General features: G+C 49.8%; 1 protein-coding gene across 15 annotated transcripts in view; it reads left to right on the top strand.

The window, feature by feature from the left end:
* msn (serine/threonine-protein kinase msn) overlaps window positions 1-22746 on the top strand; it is a 154494-nt gene that overhangs the window by 24042 nt on the left and 107706 nt on the right. For all 15 annotated transcript variants that reach the window (XM_071657672.1, XM_071657669.1, XM_071657667.1 and 12 more), the window contains exon 2: window positions 11507-11572. In XM_071657672.1, coding sequence (XP_071513773.1) covers window positions 11507-11572 — 66 coding nt within the window. The remainder of the gene's footprint in view (window positions 1-11506; window positions 11573-22746) is intronic.

The following is a 22746-nucleotide window of genomic DNA, read 5'->3' as shown; positions in this document are numbered from 1 at the left end:
CCAGTTTGAAGGTGTCAAGCAGTGAACAGTTCTACGAAAGATGTAAGGATAGAACAACCTGAGGGCATACAACACGAGATTAAACAACAACAAAAATAGGAAAGGATGTACAGAAGTACTTCCTGAATATAAGTACTTAGAAAGTACTTCACTTTCTAATATAAAAATGTAAAGAAGTACTCTCTAAATATAAGAATGTAAAGAAGTATTTTCTAGTTATAAGAATGTAGAGAAGTACTTTATAAGAATGTAAAGAAGTACTTTCTAAGTATAAGAATGTAAAGAAGTACTTTCAAAGTATAAGAATGTAATGAAGTACTTTCTAAGTATTAGAATGTAAAGAAGTACTTTCCAAGTATAAGAATGTAAAGAAGTACTTTCTAAATAATGTAAAGAAGTTCTTTCTAAATGTAAGAATGAAAAGAAATACTTTCTAAATATAAGAATGTAAAGAAGTATTCTCTAAGCATATGAATGTAAAGAAGTACTTTATAAGAATTTAAAGAAGTACTTTCTAAGTGTAAGAGTGTAAAGAAGTTCTTTCGATGTATAAAATTGGTCGGATAATGGAATACAAAAGATGAAATTCTGAATGTGAACAGCATACAGAAGTTAGAAAAGGTATATTAGAGAGGAGAAAGTTCAAAGTTGGGTCCCACGAATGTAGAACTCCTTCCTCGTACAGTACAGATAGGTAATTACTCTCTCACTTATTCAGTCACGCACTTACTCATTCCCACCTCCCCTCACGCACTTATTCACTCAATCTCTCCTCAGCCCCACGCACTTGTTCACTCAATCTTTCATCATCCCCACGCACTTACTCACTCAGTCTCTCCTCAGCCCACGTACTTCCTCTCTCTCTCATTTCTTAACGTTAAAGTTTGCCCATTTCCCCTCTCTCACACATTGTCCACCTCAGTTTCACAGGTTCTCAGCACCTCTCTTTCCTGTCCGTTGCCTCACACTTTCTCCCCAGCCTGGTTGTGTTCACCCTCGTCGTCTTGCTTTACCCACATGTATCCCCCATCCCCACTTCCCCACCCCAGACTTGCCTACAGCACCTCACCTAGTGAGTGTCGGCTCGGGGGGTGGGGAGATGTGGAGGTGTGTTGGAGGGGGTAGTAGTAGGGGCACAAGTTAAATGGCTTCCCCCGGCGTGTGATAACCTCGTCATTCCAAGAATGGCTGGACCTGATAGCCATCACGTTATCCTTGTGTGTGTGTGTGTGTGTGTGTGTGTGTGTGTGTGTGTGTGTGTGTGCTCAAGCCCGTCAAGGTTTGCTGCGTCGAATTTCGTCTGGAACTGCGTGCCCCACGTTGGAGGGCGTGGGGCTTGGATAGCATTATTCGTATTGGTTTAGGTGTTGGCTGAGTTGAGACTTGAGATCGAATCGTGTTTGACATGATTTGGAGGAGGTAGGGGGGTCATAATGGGTCATCTGAGGAGTCTTTTCTGTTTGGGTTGGTCCGTGGGTCCGTAGGACGCGTGTTCGCCACACCGCTGGAACCGGCCTTCACACGCACCACCTCTTGAGCACGACGTTGCAAGCATTGAACGCGATGGTATGACCTTGGAACACGACGGTACGACCCTTGAACACGACGGTACGACCCTTGAACACGACGGTACGACCCTTGAACACGACGTGACAACCCTTGAACACGACGGTACGACCCTTGAACACGACGTTACGACCCTTGGGGCGTGTTGGTGTCTGTCTAGGGGCCAGATGTAATGCAACAACCATCATATCTCAAAGTATCGCACCATCGTTCTCACAGCTAGTGCCGCTTTACTCGGGGGGGGGGGGGGGGGTGGTCCGTCGTGCTAAAGGGTCGTTCCTTGGTGGGTCCACCAAGGTCGTACCGTCGTGTTGCCGAGAGTACCGAAGTCGTCCTTTTGTCATGAGTCGGTCATGAGGAGCGTGAAGGCATGATGGGAGCCAGGCTGGCGGGGCCGCTCCTCCTCACCATTATCCATGACTCACCTCACTCACCCCCCCCCCCACACGTAATGCGTCCCCCCACAGTCTTATCCAACCTTGTGGTTTCCCCACTTGACCCGAGGCACGCCGCTGTCATGCCGTTATCTGGGCCAGGATACGTGATACGGGGGGAGGCGTGTGGTTGTATGAAACTACTGCTGGACACGTCGGGCAGTTCTTGGGCGTGGCTTGTTGTGTCTCGACCTCGCTGCCTGGGTCAGGTGGGAGGGTTTTTGTAAGGTTAAAAGAAAAAGGAGGATTATATTTTTTTATTTTTTTTTTCCGAGGCAGGTTTTCGATGTGGGGTTTCCCATTCGTGGAATTACGGCGTTGGTGGGGAAAATCCCTCACCCTCCACCTTCCCTCCATCATTGAGCACGACGGTACGACCTGTGGGTAATGATGGCTTGCCCCTTTGGCCCGTCTCTTAAAGGGTCTGATCAGAGGCCAAGGCCATCATACCTAAGGGTCTTAACCATCGTGCTCAGTGGTCTAATTGTAGTGATCAAGGGTTTTAACCATCGTGCTCAGTGGTCTAATTGTCGTGATCAAGGGTCTTGACCATCGTGTTCAGTGGTCTAATTGTCGTGATCAAGGGTCTTAACCATCGTGTTCAGTGGTCTAATTGTTGTGATGAATTGTCTTAACCATCATGCTCTGGTCGTAATGTCGTCCCTAAGGGTCTTAACCATCGTGCTAAGTGGTCGTACTGTCGTCTTCAAGGGTCTTAATCATCATGCTGAGTGGTCCTATTGTCGTGCTCAAGGCTCTTAAGCGCCATGCCCAGTGGTCGTGTTGTCGTGCCCAATTGCCTTACCTCCGTTTCCGTAGGGGTTCATCAGCCGTCTTGGCAGGCGTACTTCTTGCCTGAGTGAGTGAGTGACGCACGACTTTCGTCGGCGTCGCAGGTGATGACGGAGACGTGGCGCTCACCAGGCCGGCCGCTCCCTCGCACGCAGACATTTCCTGGTGACATTCCTCGGTGCACAAAGGAAACCCCCGAGAGAGACGAGTGACCCGCTAGGTGCATCACCAACATGGCATCATACCCCTCCTTGCATTCTGCACACACACACCCCACCCCCATCCCTTTTGCCCTTGCACTTTTCTCCTCTTTTTGCTGATGAGGAGGTGGCCTCGTGTGCTGTTGCCTGGGGTGCCGTGTCGGCCCCCGACGAGCCAGCTGCATCAGTCTTCATGGTGTACCCCCAGCTCGAGACGCCAGCATATGGGTCCTGAAGGACAGGTCTCACGATTGAACCGCAGACGTGTTCCGTGTTCTTTGGGATGTTTGTTGCTGCTGCTGGAGTACCCTTATTGTTGAGGGTGCTGTACCCTTGATATTAGGGCTGCAGTACCTTTATTGTTGAGGGTGCTGTACCCTTGATATTAGGGCTGCAGTACCCTTAATATTAGGGCTGCAGTACCTTAATATTAGGGCTGTAGTACCCTTGATATTAGGGCTGTAGTACCCTTAATATTAGGGCTGTAGTACCCTTAATATTAGGGCTGTAGTACCCTTGATATTAGGGCTGTAGTACCCTTAATATTAGGGCCGTAGTACCCTTATTGGTGCTGCTGCAGTACCCTTGACATTAGGGCTGAAGTACCCTTAATATTAGGGCTGCAGTACCCTTAATATTAGGGCTGTAGTACCCTTAATATTAGGGCCGCAGTACCCTTATGGTTGCTGCTGCAGTACCCTTGATATTAGGGTTGCAGTACCCCTTATTTTTGGGCTGCAGCGCACATGGTTGGGGCTGCCGCACATTTCTTGTGGAGACTGCGGTACACTCTTTGTTTCGGCTGTGGTAACTAACCACTTACTTCACTTTGATCCTCGTAGGCTCCTCCTGTACACTTCAGGTCTGAGACAAGGTGCTCCTCAGGGGTCAGCCTATAAGAATGTATTTAAGATGACTAGGTATATAAAGAGGTAAAGAGAGTGGAGGAAAACACTCTAGGGATGTAGAGGAAGTGGAATGCCTGCTTACGATGAAGATGCATATATCATCACTAGGTCAGTTACTGAGGTGGTGGTGGGTGACACCGCTTGAGGACGTTGGTGAGAGTGGGGGAGGTAAGAGGGGGTGTTGTTGTGGTGGTGGTGGTGGTGGAGTTGGTTGACTGTGATGGTGTTGGGTTGGTGTCCAAAGGAGGAGGCTCTCGGTGGCGGGAGTGCTTGTTAATGCATGTGGTGATGCTGGTGTGGTAGCGTGGAGTGGGGATGGCTTTGGTATTGATTTTGATCACGGAAGAAAGGTGATGGTCGTGCTTGCGGGAGGGTGATGCTGACGGTCGTGCTTGCACCGGGGGATGGGGTGATGTGGCGGTCATGCTTGCAGGAGGATAACGGGTGTCGTTGATGACAATGCAGAATGATGATGATAGGGGGTAATGGTGCTCGTCATTCTTGCAAGTTAGTCATGATGGTCGTGCTTGCAGGAGGACAGTGATGGTGTGTGGTCATGCTGCTTTGCAGGTGGATATCAAGTTGATGGCTGTGCTGGCAGGAGTAGAATGGGGTGGTCGTGCTTGCAGGAGGGTGTACGTCATTAGTCTTGCTAGCAGGGTAGTGCTGGGTGTGGACGTGAGATGGTGGTAGTCGCCTTAATGGTTCTTATCGTGCTGGTTATAAGAGGGGATGTGCCCTACTGGTTACGATGGTAATGGTTGTGGATGAAGCAGTGTACTGAGGTGTGAATTATCGATTTGTACTGTACGAGGAGGGTGGGAGTACTTCACTCGTGGGGGCCCCCCATCTCTTGCGTGGGTATGGGGGAAAGGGGGTGATGGTGATAATTGTTGTGGTACTGTAGGTTGTAGGAGTGGGGATGGTTGTGGCTGCAGGGGGAGGATGGTGGTGGTGGTGGAGGTTGTGGCTGCAGGGGGATGGTGGTGGTGTGGGTTGTGGCTGCAGGTGGGATGGTGGTGGTGTGGGTTGTGGCTGCAGGTGGGGTGGTGGTGGTGTGGGTTGTGGCTGCAGGGGGATGGTGGTGGTGTGGGTTGTGGCTGCAGGGGGATGGTGGTGGTGTGGGTTGTGGCTGCAGGTGGGGTGGTGGTGGTGTGGGTTGTGGCTGCAGGGGGATGGTGGTGGTGTGGGTTGTGGCTGCAGGGGGATGGTGGTGGTGTGGGTTGTGGCTGCAGGGGGATGGTGGTGATGTGGGTTGTGGCTGTAGGTGGGGTGGTGGTGGTGTGGGTTGTGGCTGCAGGGGATTGTGGTGGTGTGGGTTGTGGCTGTAGGTGGGGTGGTGGTGGTGTGGGTTGTGGCTGCAGGGGGATGGTGGTGGTGTGGGTTGTGGGTGCAGGGGGATGGTGGTGGTGTGGGTTGTGGCTGTAGGTGGGGTGGTGGTGGTGTGGGTTGTGGCTGCATGGGTATGGTGGTGGTGTGGGTTGTGGCTGCAGGGGGATGGTGGTGGTGTGGGTTGTGGCTGCAGGGGATTGTGGTGGTTTTGGCTGCAGGTGGTGGTGGGGAGGTGGCGGAGGGACGGTATAGGGTGTTGGCGGACAGTGGTAGTCATGAGGTGTGTGATGGCTGTGGTGAGGGAGGAGGGCTGGTGGTGGGCGTGGCGGGTGAGCCTCAAGGGTGTTTCTCAAGGCTCTTTTGATGACGTGGCCAGCAGCGTCACGCCCCCCCACCACCTCCTCCTCCCTCTCCACCGTCGTCTCCTCTTGGGCCTCATGGCTGAGCACACCGCCACCTTCCTTGTGATACTTTTTATTATTTTTTTTTTTTAGGAATCTACTTAAGCTTATTAAGTGTCTTATCCCGTCGAGCACGACGATATACGACCATCATGGGTGATGGTGGTTGGCCAGGCCATCATTATATACCCCTTCGTTCCTCGTGAAGCAGGGCTCCGTTTCCCCGTGAGGTTGGGTACCGCCGTTCCCCGTTAGGCTGCGTGTTCCACGTCGTGCTACATAACGCTGGTAATTAATCTAAACCTCTGGGGGGTATAATGTTTTCTGCTGACGGTGTGGCAGTGATAGACACACGGCTTCGGCAGGCCCACAGCTTTCTCATCCATCATTTCCCCCCTCGACTCGCCAATACCTACCCGTGACGTCATCGAGTGCGTCATGCCCACGTAGCTTCGACGTCACTGAAGTAGCCGTCCACTCTCCGCTGTTGATTTAAAGCCACAAGAGAACGCTCTCATCGGGAGTCTGTTTTATTTAATCCTCTTTATTCTCATGCAAATGTGGCAGGGTTGCGGTGCATTGACGTCCCTACAAAAAGAGAGGATTTACTTAAACTGTGTTTTAAGTATATTTTGTGGACACGTCATGAGGAAAGCTTCTGGGAAATATATATATACATATATATACTGAGGGCCATTGGTGTGAAGGTAATGGAAGATTTTCGTAGTCTTAGTGATAAATGTTCGCTGTAGGACAAACGAGTCAACCTTGTCTGATGTTAGATGCATATTGACAGGTGAGGTGGTTCAGGCAAGGATGAGGTGAGTCATATTGCTAGGTGTGGGAGGGGGAGAAGTGTGACGAGGAGGAACGTGTTCACCCATGTTGAACATTGTCCCGCCAGACCAGGGTGGTCGACCTTACTCCCCCTCCCTCCCTCCCTTCCCTTCCCTCTAGCTAAAGGGGAGGGGGGAGGTGAGGCGCCTGGCACCGGCTGTGGCGAGGTGGGGTGGGTTGGGTAGCCTGGCACGCCGCAAGATGTTGGAGATTGTTGTTGTATGTTGTTGTGTTGGTGATCATGCGGAGAGCAAGATGTGGGCGAGTTGCGTTGGTGATGCTCCGTCGGCAGAGCCCATCACGCCCCGAGAAATTGGAAGGTTTAGAAGCTGGTCGTGCCTCACCTAGGCCTACCACGGGCCGCCGCCTCCTACACTGACAGATCAGATTGTACCCGGCCAACCATGGCGGTTGTAGAGGGCATGTAGGCCTATGGGCCAAGACACCCACCCCCTCCCCAAACGGCAAGACTCACGTGATCGTAAGAGCAACGATGTAACTTGCACGTCCCACACCAGACAAGTTGTGGAGGTGAACCAGCGTGAGGTACACGCAAGAAACATCCCATACTGTTACGTTAATTACTCTGGTTAATTCTGGTCCCCTTTGTGTGAGTGTGAAGGGCGATGGTGGGTGGTGGGGTGTAGCTGGGTACACACAGCTGTATACGTCATTTGGCCCATCAAAGGTTTTGAGGCTATAAATGTTAAAGTTTTCCCCTCTTGTTTCTCTGTACTGCTTTACTCCTGTTGAAGTCTTTAAATGGTGGATGTTGATAGCACCAAGAGCGCGAGCGTTTCTGTCCCCGAGCGCATTGGGGTGTGCAATCCATGAGTATAACCCTTAACTGTATGATCCTCGAGGATAACCCTTAAAGGGTTGGGCTAGAGGCTTGGCCATCATAATCAGGGATGGTGTCGTCGAGTTCAAGGGTCGTACCGTTGTGACCCTAGGGATAGAATTAAAGGTAAGTGAAGGTATCTGGGTTAGAATCGCTCAAGCTGGTCATCACTGTGGCGGCGCAGGGAAGCCAACGGTGTATTTTAGGCTTTAAAGCACCAGGGACATTCGCAAAACTCTGAGAATTGTGGCCAAACATTATGATAAAATGTATTCATGCATTATGCGCGTCATGCGCCAGCTGTGCAGTCTCGTCGTGCAAGTGCTTGCGTGCTTCCCTAGCGCACAGATGCCTAGAAGCGTGTTCATCTTGATGTAAACATTACAACAAACATTCGTATCCTATTACAAACGTGAGTACCATCGTAAAAGGTGGATGTAATCCAGCGGTGAGTGGCAATAATTCAGTTGGTAATTGCTGTAAATAACTACCCAGTGATAATTTAGTTGGTAGGTTGTAAACAGCTACCCAATAATTCAGTTGTTGCTGTAAACAACTACCCAGTAACTGAGTGGGTAGTTACTGTGTCAGCAACCGCCCACTCGGTTATTCCTTTCCAATGTGTTCGTTAATTCTGAATAAAGACATTGACTGATGTAGTAAATCTACTTTGCCCAATGAGGCTTGGTGATTATTAAACTAGGCTTTTATGTCTGCTGGCTGTACCATTTATATTTTGTGTGTGTGAAAGCACTTGACCATCCATAAGTCACGTGTTTAGCGGTCTTCATTTACCACGTGACTTTGTCCGCTAACATACTGGACTTGTTAATATTTCCCCAATTGAGGACGCCGGTGTGAACTTAAGCTACGATGGCGTCACCTTTGATCCGACTTTATCTCCCGCGGGACAGACTGAAAACATTTGAAAGTACTTCACTGGATGGTATGGACGAGGGGCTTCTTCCTTAACGTGTGTGGTGGCGTTATATGTTCGCTAATTATAAAGCAGACGACGTAATGTTTAAAGAAAGTTTTTGGTAAAGATTTGTAACATTAAGCATTTCATTTACCAATCATACCTACATCTTGAATCATTACCTTTACTGTTTTCTTATCACATTCGTACAAGCTTTGAATTCTGGACTGTGATTGGTTTAAAGGTAACGCCCCTAACGATCCCTCATCTCGTATTGGCCGCGCGGTGGGTGGAGGCGTCGTTCGAACGATGGAATATTCAAACAACTGCCCAATATTGTTCCTTTTTTTCTGACCCACCTACCGTCACCTGGTGGTCATGTGGCAACCACACCCATGGGTTGTTTGTGGTAGGGAGGGTACTGCACACCACTGCGGGGTGCTGTGGTGGTTGCCTGGGTAGTAGAGATGGCAGGGCGGGTAGAGAGAAGGCTTGGATGGTGATGAGTTCGCCAGCACCCACCATGGTTCCTCACTCATGATCCACTGGGTGGTGGTTGTGAGTCCAACACATTTCTTCACTCATGACTCACTGGGTGGTGGTGGTAAGTCCTACACATTTCTTCACTCATGATTCACTGGATGGTGATGAATCTATCACGGCTCCTCACTCTTGAGTCAGGATGTCAGTGACGATTTCGCCAAGGCTCCTCACTCATGACTCACTGGTTGGTGGTGATGAGTCCGCCAGCGGCCACCACGTCCTCACTCATGAGTCATTCCTGGCCCAGATGAGCGGTAATGGTTGTCAAGGTTACTCTGGCTCGGCGTTCACCATGCGCTCTCCCACACTCCCCTCCCACACTACCCTCCCCAACACGACGCTCCCACACTACCCTCCCCAACACTTCACTCCCACATCGCCATCCACAACACTTCACTCCCACATGGCCCCGCCCCCTCAACACTACATTGGCACATAACCCTTCTCAAGGCCACTCCCACACTATACCCTTCCCAAGATTTCACTCCCACAGTGCCATCCCCAACACTGCACTCCCACATTGCCATCCCCAACACTTCCACACTGCCCTTCCCAACGCTACACTTGCATACTCCTCTACCCATCGCTACACCCTCCCCCCTTCACTCTCCCCAGTGCTTCACTCCCACATTCCCCTCCCTTACACTACACTTGCACACCAGCCAGCCACTCCACAGTAAGCTTGCAGCATGTCGGGTTTCCTGGGCTTACCTTGATCCCCGTTGCTTGGGTCTGGTATCAGGTTGGCCGGTTGCATCACAGCTGAAGCAGACTGGTTATGGCTGTGGTCAAGAATGCTACACTGCCAGGACAGTCTGGCTGGTTGGTTGGGTTACATGTCCCAGGAAAGTGTCCACTTGCCCTTGTAGAAATGGTTCATTTGGGGTCCTTCAGCGTTTATCTTGTTTTCGTGTCTGGGGCTGGTTTTTTTCTTCTTCTGAGGTTTTCAGATGTCTTGTCTCAGAAGTGATTCAGGCAGGCATGGAGCCTATTGTTTAGCTGTTTTCCGTGAATCTCCTTATGAGTCTTTGGAGGATGGAACCTCCTGGAATTGTGGTACTTGGGACTGGGTGACCAAGGTTATTTAGACCAAGATTGTGTATATGTCCTTCAGTTATTCTTTGAATTTCTGTGGTGTGTAGATGAGTACAATAATGAGCTCAACTTCCTGGTTGTAATGTTAGTTACCTCACTATCGCTTCTGGGGGTTTGATTAGGTGTGTTCTGTAGCATGAGTTTCCACAGTTGCCAACACTGTTGTTACGTTATTCGGAGGTCTTAAAAGTAGTTTTGACATCAGCGAATCGTAAACACGTAGGCAAACTCTCCTGTGCATGCCATGTATTAATTGCAATTTGGCATCCATACCTCACCGCCCATGCAGTCTTTTTGAAGTGTGATTACCTTTCAAGGCTGCCAAATACCACTTCAGGAGGGAACCACGTTATGTACGAACGAAGGACTCGGTTGTTGACTGTGTGAAAGATGATTCGGTCGTGGTTAAGGAAGGATCTGTTGGGGTTTCTCCTGTCTTGTTCCGTTAAAGTCTTTGAAGTGTTTCTGAAGCGACGGCTTTGTTTCTCTATATCTCTTTGGTCCAGAGCGGATTGGATCGTGTTATTCCTCGTCTCATGACTCGTTCCTTCGTCTGTAGCAAAAACAGTTTTTGTAAAGATCTGGATGTGCTTTTCTTTTGGTTTTGTTGTTTGGAGATATATCGTGGTTTTGCTGTCATCCTGCTGAAAGTGTGTGTGTGTGTGTGTGTGTGTGTGTGTGTCGCAGTTTTTTCTGGCACGGGAGGGGGAGGGCAGTCCAGATTAAACCATTGTTTTTTGTGAGTGTGTGATGATGACTTGCGCATTTCCATGTTGATAGAACTTGATGCCTCTCCTGCGTGTGTTTTAGAGTTAGCCATATGGAAGCCAGTACCTTCCATGTGCTCGCTTCCATCTTGGACACTTTGAATTAGCCGTTATTAACTTTGAATTAGACGGTACTAGCAACAACATATTTAGAATTGTAACGTTCTATCAATGTTTAGATGCAGAGGGATTGTATGATCAGTGATGCTTCAGGTTTTTAAGATGAAATGCATTTGTGAGGTTGAAATGTGAAGGTAATGTGCATCGAACATTGTTAATTAATGCCTAAAAGTGTCACCATTTATGACTGGTTGTGTTGTAATGCAGGCACCTCTTCCTGTTGATGATGGGGCTCATTTTCACTTGAGAATGAACTGCCGAGTTCTGAACGCCATGGGATTGCGTTCAGGTTTGTGATGGCAAGTGGGGATACAAGGGAGGAAATGTATGGAGCTGAAGAAATTTCTCACCCGTGTACAGCAAGATAGGGAGGGAATCCTTCAGTGGAAGTGCAGTTTTACTAGGTCTGTAGTGAGGGTGTCGCCTGATGGGTATCAGTGGTAGGAGAACGAAGAAAACGGGTGTGGAAAATGGTCCGGAGAGAAGGGTTGGTTGGGTGAAGGGGAAGGGGGGAACCAGTCTCTAGAGGGAGGGGGTGTAGTGGTTGTTATGGAGTGGTAGGAGGGGTCGTGGGGTTTGGGGTGTTGCAGGGATAAACACACTGCTAATGATAATGTAAATCCAGATGAGTTAAACAAAGATTCTGATGGTCATCTGTTCTTATTTTGAAAGATTGTGATTGTTTCATTTATGCTTATTAATTGTTATATGTATATTTACAGTTGCTATATATTTTCTCTCTCTTTTACAGGACCCAGCCGGAATCTTCGATTTGATTGAAGTTGTTGGCAATGGAACATATGGCCAAGTGTACAAGGTATGTCCTGAAGTCTTGTTCACTACATTACAGTATGTCGTAGGGAGCAAATAGCCTTAAAGATTGCATTGAGATATCGCTTTTAGTGACTTTTCTCTGGAGATAATAGTACCAAGAAATAACATTACGAAGTGACTGGTCCGCTCCTGCAGTGGATATCTCATGTTATTGTCAAATAACCAGAATGAAAGTCTTGCTTATGTCATGTTAACCTCTTACGCGCTAGCCCAGGCTTGTGACAAGATCTCGTCTTAAGCACCAGGTATCCGCCAGCCATGTACTTCTGACGTGGGGCTTCCAAGAGAAGCCGAGGCCCGTAGGCGTCAGATACAAGATCAGACACGGGGTTTCGGATGACTAACATGTCTCTGCAGTTTCAACCGCAAACTCATTTACGAGTTTGTGTTTCTTTTGTATTTCGGCGTTTGGCTGTGTGCCTTTGACCTTTGACCTTTACAGGGTGACCCCCCTGACCTTCTGCAAGACTAGGTGCTGTGGCGCATATCTTTGCCCGGAGACTTAAGGACGTTTGGTGATGTATGGAAGTTGTTTCGGTTGTGGCAAATGATGATGATGATCCTCCTTTGTGGTAGCTTCCTTATACGTAGAAATGAGCAGCTGCTGTGTTGACGCGGCTGAACATTTTTTTGAACAGTCAGTCGGTTCTTATGGGTGCGGCCAAGCGCCACTGGGTGTCTTTGTGTGTGTCTGCCTCGATCTTTTTCTTCGAAGACGATTGTTGTGCTACTGGAAGACTGTGGCTTTGGGGGCTGCCCCGACGTGGGTTCTCTTGAGAAATATCGCATTACGTGGAAAAGAAAATCTTTGTTGAGTTCCGATCACAGGAAACCACTCATGGGTTTTAACATATAGTATTTCTAGATTTTTTTTTTTTTTTTTTTTTAGTATTTATAGGCGGATGGTTTCCCGTAGTGGTAAAGATGGGACGTTCATGAATTGTTTAAACGCTGTATTATTTATACAGTCGAGTTCTCGGTCATTATTTTTCAGGTTGTAGCTGTGGAAATGTAAAAGATTAGGTGACATGGCCTCTGTCCGTGGATGATACCAGGTGTGAAAAGCTTTGCGCAATATTAACGCAAGGGGTGACAGGAAACACTTCCTGACTGAGCAATGCTTCTTCCCCGAAACGGTACGACGCTTGACCACAACGGTACGACGAGGTACGACCCTTGACCACGTACGTACGAGGTACGTCCCTTGACCACGACGGTACGACTCTTATTCACGTTGGTACGACTGTTAACCATGACGGTATGATCCTTGACCACGGCTTTACGACTACGACGGTACGACCCTTAACCACGGCGTTACGACGATTCGGTACGATGGCCGTACCCTTTGCCCTAACCCTTAAGACTGGGGGCAGTCTACACCAGTCGTGCTGCTGCTGCTGAAGGGGTGGCACAGGGTGGATCCTCCTCGTACGGGAGCTGCATGACATTGTCGCCAAATACCTTGACCTGTGGCACGTGAGGGGGGGGGTGCCCATACTTGACACAGGTCAGGAGGTCACGTCCAAAGCCGTCTTTTGAGAAGTTGCTGAGTTCGTTACATGTAGGGACGTGAAGCCTTAGTTACTGGCTGCGTTGTCTACGGGTTGGGGAAGGCTCAGGGGTGGTATTATTAGCACCGGGGTTCCGGGTCCTGGTGTCACGGTGGGGTTAGGGGGGGGGGCGGGTGAGGGGGGCGTACGTACGTAGCCCGCCGTGTCTCAGAGCGGAATGTCTTGTGTCTGTTGCCGTCTTCCGGAATTTTCCCCACTCCCCCGAGAACGGCTGTTAAACGATCGCCCGAGCCTCACTTTTCTTGCACATTCACTCTCGTTCTCCGTTATTATGTGCGTTAATACACCGTGTTTACCCTGAGCCACTCCTTCAATTTGGGTGCGCTCAAGGAAAAGAGATAGTGTGTGATTTTGTTGTGATGGCCAGAGTAAACAGCAGCGTGGCTCTGCCGACTTTATGAGAGGTTTCCTTTTTCTCCTTTATGTCTCACCCATTCCATTAGGCTTTACCGGTTTTTGGTAAACTTGACTAATGTTCTCTTAAAAGGCTGGACCAAAGCCATTAGCATTATACTTGCCACCGTCACGCTCGTATCGACGTGAGACTGTGATCTGCTTTCTCCTTTCACACCAAAAATACGAACTCCGTAATAGGAGCGTAGATAGTATGAGTTTATAGTTGTAGAATGTCTGCTGCCTAAAGAGGTGGTGCAGGCGCTGCTGGTATTGCATGTGGTAGCTGGTAATGTTACCGCCATAAGCATCTTTATGCTTGAAAGTTATCACTCGGAAAGACTGGTTGCAGTCTAGGCTGAGGGGGTAGAGACGAGCCACTTATACTGGGCATTAAATCTAGAGAGGAACAGGATCGGGAAATTGTAAATTTGGGTGGTTCTCTCAAGATATGATAAGAAGCTGGCTTAGCAGGGGTCCCTGACTACTGAAGTAGATGCAAATGATGGAGGCATTCCCTGGGAGAGGTACATGGCTGCTGGGTCCCGTGGAGCTTCTGCAGGAGGGAAAGATGACTCGGTGGCAGTATCTCGGGTGAGTCTTGTCGGAGGGGGCTATGGTGGATAAAGCACCACTGATCCCTGTCAGAAAGGTGTAAAGTCAAGAGTCATAAGGTTTGCCGCTACTGCTCGTGGAGAACCCTAGTGGACTCTTGGAGTAAGCTCACCATGCCAGGAAATGTTCAGGTACTGGTTTGCGCTCTTGTGTGTCGAAGCTAGGAACTGCTTGACTCACAGTGGCGGCTGCCGCGGTATTTATATGCGGGCCGGGCCATGCCATTCTGTGGGTGGTAGTGGAAGAGCGAAGGTGGTCCAAAGTAGATAACGATGTCCCGTTTTGGAATTATACATGCTCGTGTATTGGCAGGAGACCAGAGGAGGTGGGTCTTCTTTCACAAGATAGAAAGTGGGTGCCACTGACCTCCTACCTAGGGCAGTGTGAGGTCAGTTTGAGGCTAGTGTCCGTTGCTTAATGCAGTCATTACAATGGCCTGGTGAGGCGACCTAGGAGTTAATTTGCCAACATGTCAGCTTGCTGTTAAGAAAGCCTGAAGCTGGAATATGTTTGACGACATCATTTGTAATGGAGATCAGGGGACAGCCACTGGGAATCAAGCTCGAGTTTTTAAGAAATCAAAATTGTAATCGATTGTATCTGTCCTGGAAAACCAAGGAATTATTATTATTCTTAGTTCCACTGCAAAAGGAATCTTAATCTTGAATATATGTCAGGATTACAACAGGTCTGATGAATATGAAAGTCAGGTTGCCATGGTTTCATAATATATTAAGCCCGACTTTCGAGAATTGCATGTTTATCAAATGTAAGAGGCAGTCACAGTGAAGGAATCCATCTTGATGTGCTGATGCCTGATTTCATTGATGTCTGTGGACTTTTTGGAAATGACTTGTCATGGTATTGATGTGAACTTGTCATGGTATTGATGTGTATGTGTTGTTTTTCATCCATTTGCCTAGTTTGGAATTGCAGGCATCATGATCATAATTTTCACCGTAATAACAATCATTCCCGCCCCATTTTGGATGGAATCACATGTCACAATCTACTGGTGCAGTTGACAGGGACCTTAAACGACCTGGTGTTATCACTAAATCAGGGCAAATGCCCAGAACAGGCAAACCGTTTTGACCTTTACTTCAAGAAGTTCGTATAATCCTTCGGGGATCCACTGTAGGAGACTTGATGTCCACACCCATTCAACTTGTCAGTTAAACACCCGGGCATCGAGAGCAGGTAAGCAGCCGATCCAATGGCTCCCGGACACCGAAGTGGTGTGATCTGCGGCTGCACACTTTCGTCGTGTGACTCAAGAAGGCGGCGGCTTGCCCTCCCCACATGGAACCCGTGCAGGAGTGTCTCCAACGGTCGCAGCTCCCCAGGTGAATCCAGACTCCCTCCTCTGCCGTCAAGGGCCTCCCCCCTTTGGAGGACATTAACATCGTCTTCACTGCAGGAATCTCAGGTCTGCCACACCCTGCTGCGCACACTTGGGTGTATTGACCACTGCCACGACGCTACCTTGCTCGATTGATGTCGGCACGTCTATTGAAATTCAGCTCTCGAATGGTGACCTCACAGGTGGCGAGGTCATTCCCAGGTCGCTTCCCATTAAGCTACAGGCGTTGTTAAAACTCATGCTGACCTAGGTCAAAGGCAGCCTCTGTCGATTTTTATGGCCGAAGACCCGCGCCATCTCTGGTCTCCTGCCAGTGAACAAGCGTGTGTAATCCCAGAGGGCCTTCGTTATCAAATGAGACTCGCCTTTTTATTTTACCATTACCACCTGCAGAGTGGCATGGCCCTGGCGGTCGCCACCCTTGTCCCTGGAGCAGTTCCGTCTGACGCAGAAGTGCGGAAGCCAGCGTCTTAACATCTCCTTCCCTTCGGGATCTTCCACCTTCAGCAGCAGTGCACGGTGTGATTCGCGACTTATCACTTTCTGGCAGGACTGTGTGGCGTTCTACTTAATGAATGTTGATCGCAGCGCCCGAGTCTTTACTTCATGAATATTGATCGCATTACCAGAATCTTGATGAATGTTGATTGCGTTACTTTGACCAGTATTGAGTGTTGTAGTTCAACGAGTTGTATTGATTGTAGGGCGTGAGTGTGAGGGTTGTACCATTGCTGTTGTGACCTGATGTATGTTGATGGTTGTGGTGAGGTGGAGCTGTGGGCGAGTTGTGGTGGTGGTGGTGTGTTGGTGAGGAGGTATTGGTGGGGTGCTGGAGGCAACTTTATAGTGGAGAGGCAAGGGTCCAGCTGTAGTGGTGGTGTTGGTTCGGGAGTTGGGAGGGTCAGTTGTAGTGGTGGTGTTGGTTTGGGAGGTGGGAGGGCCAGTTGTAGTGGTGTTGGTTTGGGAGGTGGGAGGACCAGTTGTAGTGGTGGTGTTAGTTTGGGAGGTGGGAGGACCAGTTGTAGTGGTGGTGTTGGTTGGGGGAGGTGGATCAAGTGTCAGACGTGAGTCATCATCTCTCATCAGTGGGGCAGCTCACGAGGGAGTGGGCAAGGCTGAGGGATACGGGTACCCCGCCCCACCACCCCTCCTCTCTCTCTCTCTCTCTTCCCTGTCCACACAATTACATATATTTGAGAGGGTCGGGGAGTTCAATGGCTGGATGAATTTTGTTTGCATGGAACAGCTGGGTTTACACGGGCGTGTTGTAATGTTGATGTGAGGTCAGAGGGCGTTTGGGATATATATATATATATATATATATATATATATATATATATATATATATATATATATATATATATATATATATATATATATTTCTTTTCTTTCTTTCAAACTATTCGCCATTTCCCGCATTAGCGAGGTAGCGTTAAGAACAGAGGACTGGGCCTTTGAGGGAATACCCTCACCTGGCCCAATTCTCTGTTCCTTCTTTTGGAAAAAAAAAAATAGATATATATAATGTGTGTGTGTGTGTCTTGTTTGTGTTGCTCCGTCTTTTAACGGATTAGATATATACCATGTCTTCACACACACACACACACACACACACACACACACAAACCACGGGCCTCTATGATATAGTGGTTAGTGTGACTGAACACGAATCAGCCTGGGCTGTTTGGTGGCGTTTGTTGTATTGTTGTGTGGAAATGATTGTGGGAGAGTTTGGTAACAGATAGTGTGATAGGTGTGATAAGAGGGACCTATGGGTACCCCGTTACAAGCCTCCCGGTCTGATGGTAGATACCCCAGTACCAGCGTCAGGGGCTGATGGTGTGGTATGGTGTGGTACCCCGGTATCAGCAGCCAGCCTCCTGGTCTGATGATGGGGCACCCCGGTACCAGCAGCTGGCCTCCTGGTCGTATGATGGGGCACCCCGGTACCAGCAGCCAGCCTCCTGGTCGTATGATGGGGCACCCCGGTACCAGCAGCCAGCCTCCTGGTCTGATGATGGGGCACCCCGGTACCAGCAGCCAGCCTCCTGGTCTGATGATGGGGCACCCCGGTACCAGCAGCCAGCCTCCTGGTCTGATGATGGGGCACCCCGGTACCAGCAGCCAGCCTCCTGGTCTGATGATGGGGCACCCCGGTACCAGCAGCCAGCCTCCTGGTCTGATGATGGGGCACCCCGGTACCAGCAGCCAGCCTTCTGGTCTGATGATGGGGCACCCCGGTACCAGCAGCCAGCCTCCTGGTCTGATGATGGGGCACCCCGGTACCAGCAGCCAGCCTCCTGGTCTGATGATGGGGCACCCCGGTACCAGCAGCCGGCCTCCCGGTCTGATGGTGGGTGTGTGTGTGTGAGTGGTGGCCATCTCCCCAACCCTCCCTCCCACAATACCTCTCGTGTTATTAACGGCTTATACACAGACGCTGCCAAATAACCTCTCACTAACTAGCACATGTACTCAATTATGGAGGGGAGTGGACGTGTGTGTGTGTGTGTGTGTGTGTGTGTGTGTGTGTGTGTGTGTGTGTGGAGTCAGTATGTTGGCGAGCGAGTGTGTGGTGCTGTGATTTCACGCCGGCGGGAACTGCTTGTCATGTCATGGAGGGTTGAGTTAAGGGTTGGAGAGGCAGGGGTGATGCTGGGGTTCAGTAAGCTGGGGCAGGAGGAAGCTTGAAGCTTGGGTTCGCCGGCACAGCCAAGCAGGCAGGGAGAGAGGCGGGCTTAGTGGGGGATGGGGGAGCGCATTTGGGGGGTGGGGGAGGCTGGGCCAGGAATGGGTAGTGGAGATGGAGCAGCAGGGAGATAGATAGAAAGAGAGAGAGAGAGAGAGAGAGAGAGAGAGAGAGAGAGAGAGAGAGAGAGAGAGAGAGAGAGAGAGAGAGAGAGCTGAGGCAACCAGGTGACGGTCAGCTTGGAGTTGTATATAAGGTGCGCGGTGTCGGCAGCTCCTCACAGAACTCCACATAAACTCAAACCTCAGTTAGGCCGTAACGTCTAGATCCCTTGTGACATATTGCAGTGGCGCGGGGGAATAGGTCGAGCAAACGACCCCAGTCTCCAATAGTCCTAGGCTCATCCGGGGCTGTAAGGGGCGCGAAGACCCCCTTAAGACTCTTCACCAGGTGTGCACAGGAGGAATTAAATTGCTCATGAATGGGAAGAGGAGTCAGGTAGTTGCTTAATGGGGCAAATAGAAATTATATAAAAGATAACTGTGAATCCCGAACGCTAGCAAATAATACCTTAACCAAGAGCTGTGTTAAGGACCTCAGGATGGTAATGTCTGACGACCTTACCTTCACCTGACCTTACGAGAGAGCAGCGTTTGCCGAGGTGGAATAAACGTCAAGTTGGATCATATGAGAACCTTCCCTAACACGAGAGGCAGGAGCCATGATGACGCTCTTCGAGGCACCTGCGTCCTTCGGGCTTTAGAAAATGTGATTTAGAAAACGTAGCAAGACCTCTCGGAGCGGCGCGGTGACGACGTCCCCCTAATGCTGCTGGCAGCATCGACAGAATCGCCCAGGCTGCTGCTGCACGTTGCAGAGTGCAGGACGTTCGGGGTGAGGCGGGTCGTAATTTACGCCAGGGGCCTAAGGTGCTCCGCTACCTACCCCGGCAACATAATGTCATGTTTTTTTTCGTTTTTGGTTGTAACTGCTTAAGATTTACATCTAGGCCAAGTTGCCTCAATTTCGTCTCATAGGGTATAAGATAGCAGCCACAACAACAAGAAGAAACATTTGCTGAGTGTAGCTTTATCTGCTGGATTGGAGGTCACATTCGCTAGACTTAACAGGAAAAAAAAGCTAAGAATGGCAACACTGCTACGGCTCATTAGCAGGACATTATTTAGGTGCGAAACTCTGCTGCCGGGAACTCGGTGGGGGGGGGGGGGGGGATATAAAGCCCTGATATACCCTGGGGGAAATCTTTAAAGGCATAGTTCTCAACCTACGTTCGAAAACATCGTTATATGGGCAGGACAGACGTGGAGAACTGTAAGAAATCAAAAGGTCCAGTAAGCACTTAAGGGGAAATTCGGATAAAGAGCCTTTTCTGGGACAAGTATATATATAAAGTGTACCACTCCAAACTTATGATAAAGATCCAGGACAAGTATCTATAAAATGTACCACACCCACCGGCGTGTGGAGGTTACTTCAGGCTGATTGATATAGGGCGCAGCCTCCAACAGCCCACAGTAAGAACAGTGAGGGGTAGAAGACCTGCGAGGCATACGTTAGGTTAGGTGAGGTCATGGGCCGTTATGTAGGGGGTGTTAGAGGACCTCCGGAACCATCGTATGGTATTACGTCGGGCAAGAGAAGGTCTTCCTGCCGAGCTGTGGGGATAGAAGACCTGGCAGACCCTCATGAAGTATGTGGAAGGCACGGAGGTCCCAGACCCAGCTGTTTGGGCCGAAGACTTCCCAGACCATTGTGAAGTAAGGGAGGACTTAAGATAGTTCCTCTGTAAGGAAGCTCGTGTCGTATACTTCACGTAACGGGTTGAAAGGAACCCCATAAGGTAGCCTGAGTTATACCTAAGGTAAGGCAGAAGCAGGGGGGAAGGCTGGGGCATTAGCAGCAGCAGCAGCTTTGCAGGTAAGAGCAGCCAGGGCTGGGGGTTGGAGGCTGGGGAATCAGCAGCACAACAACTTTGGAGGTGAGAGCAGCTGGGGGGGTGGAGGCTTTTGGTTGGCCGGTTGGGAGCGGGCACGGGGAGGGCAGAGGAGGAGGAGGGAAGGACTCCCAGGTTAAATATACCCGTGATGTACTGCGGCCACCTCTCCTCCCCTCTGCCTCCCCCTACAGTTTTTCCTCCGAGGGGGCCAACTACCCTCCTCCTCCTCCCACTCCTCCGAAAGGGCTACCAACTCCCCTCCCTCCGCCTCCCTTCCCTGCCAATTCCCCGACATGTCACCGCTTATTTTAACGTCTTTGTATGTGTTGCAGCCTTGCGGCGGTCTCCTCCCCGCGTGGTGCATCACTCTCCTCGCCCCTCGTGCTCCCCCCCCGTCCCAGTATGACCTCTAGGTGCTTCCTCGCCAAGGTCGTGACGCGAAACTCCCATCAGCCTTGATGGTTATGGCGTCATCATTGGAACGGCTGTTATTTTCGTAATGGTTGCCACATACTCGTGTGCTATACGGCTCGGTGGGTTGATTGAATGTTCGGATGTGTTGTCAGATGTTTTGGGCAACGTAATGTTGGAAATGAAACGTTGTGACATCATAATGTGCCCACAATAAGGGAGTCAGATCACTCAGGACAAACAAGATTGTCTTTGAAGTGGCTTGCTGATCAAGTCAAATGCAGCAGTTGTCTGTAGCCTTCAGAGAGAAACACACATTTAACAAGACCATATTAGATAGTGAGATTTGGATCCCATATTACAACCGTACAGATGCGACTGGACCAGAACGTGTGCACGTATTGGATCGAATGGAAAGAAAATGATTCTCTCTTCACGACTGAACTCCTGAACTCCTTTTCATGATGTGGCAGAAACGCTTTTTTGTCAAGGTTGAAAACCCAAACCTGTTCATTGCGCATTCACGGACCCGGTTGCATGGGTTCGAATCCTGTCCACGGCAGTCGGTCCACAGTCCACCCAGCTGTTTCATCATCCCTTTGGGGTTCGATTCTGGCATCATCCCCGAGATTTTGGAATTGAATCACAAGGCCCGACACCACAACGTCCCACAAGGGACTGTACTTGTACCCCCACTGTTTTTTATTCATATATTTAGCATTGTCGCGAGCATGAGTCACAGTGTTTTATCATTAGTGCTTGAATAAGTTTGGAAATCTCGTCACCAGAGGGCACTGAGGGGCTAGATATGGACTGAGAACATGCTTCACTGTGGGGATACGTTTCACCTTCAGCGATATAGGGAAAACGAAGGTGTAACTAACAGAGTACAGGCAGGGACAGATCTCGCTTGAACGGTGTGACAGACCTTGGAATAATGATGCCTGACGACCTTACCTTCAGAGAACATAATAAGGCCACAACCGTTGCCCCTCCCAAAATGGTGGTAGGCTGGAAATGCGCAGTTTCAAGACGAGGGAAGAATAAGCAGTGATGACACTCTTCCGAGCGCCAATGCCCTCCTCACCAGTGGATTACCTGTTGTCTGCTAACATCACCTTACGAGGCGAGCGAGCGTTCAGAATTAGAAAGTTGTTCGCGGATCCCTCGGAGCTCTTTCGCTGGGAGCCATCGAAATAACTGAGGCTGAATCGTCTGGGGTGCAGACGGGCGCGGTATATCATCATCTGCACCTGGAAAATCCCAGAAGGTCTGGTCCCCAACCTACCCTGGGAAATAATTTCCTGCTGGCACGACAGGCATGCGAGACTGTAAGGTGTTACAAAAACAGAAGAGGCGCGATATCCGCATGAAGAGAAACCATCTTGAATATCCGGGGCCCAGGACTAGACGTCTAACACCTTTGACCTACAGCTGTCAGAAAGTATGAGGTATGCAAGAGAGAGGAAAAAAAAAAAAATGTAAGCAGACGCTGAAGACGTATTTACAAAAGTGTACCGGACCAGCCAGGCTGTGGTGGCTACGTGGTCCAGCGGGCCGCAGCTTCCAACACCTCGCCAGCACACACCTCTTAGCTTCACTTGGCTGCTGACATCACGGCAGGAGCTTCACCAAGATGATGCTGACTTCACGCAGTCGTAGCTTCCCCAGATGGCTGCCAGCGACGTTGATGCACAACGTAACGACCTAAGCTTAGGTACGACACGACGTAACGACCCTTTGAGCACGACGCTACGACCCTTGAGCACGACGGTGCGACCCTTCAGCACGAGGCTACGACCCTTGAGCCCGGCGCTTACTACCCTAGGGTATGATGGCCTGACCTTGGACCTGACCCTGAACTGCCGTGTCTGCTCGGGGTTGCCAGTTGCCTGTTTTTTCTGGGGGTGATTTTTTGTGTGTGGAGAAGACTGGGTGCGTGCAGTTTTGAGGGTGGGCACGTCTGCTTGAGTGCACTTGGGATTTGCGTTCACCCGCTCTAATGGGGTCAGGAACATGAGCGATGGGGTCAGGAACATGAGCGAAACTTGATATCCAGAATTGAGGTGTAAACCGTTTGTATGTATACTTGAAGTTTACCCCTCGATGACTTTGGTTTACACTCGGTTTACATTTCGTAGTGCATTTTGAAGGCAAG

The sequence above is a fragment of the Panulirus ornatus genome, chromosome 65 (genome assembly GCF_036320965.1).
Source record: "Panulirus ornatus isolate Po-2019 chromosome 65, ASM3632096v1, whole genome shotgun sequence".
Classification (NCBI taxonomy): domain Eukaryota; kingdom Metazoa; phylum Arthropoda; class Malacostraca; order Decapoda; family Palinuridae; genus Panulirus; species Panulirus ornatus.
The sequence above is the reverse complement of the archived record's forward strand: the minus strand, read 5'-3'. Positions and strand labels throughout refer to the sequence as shown.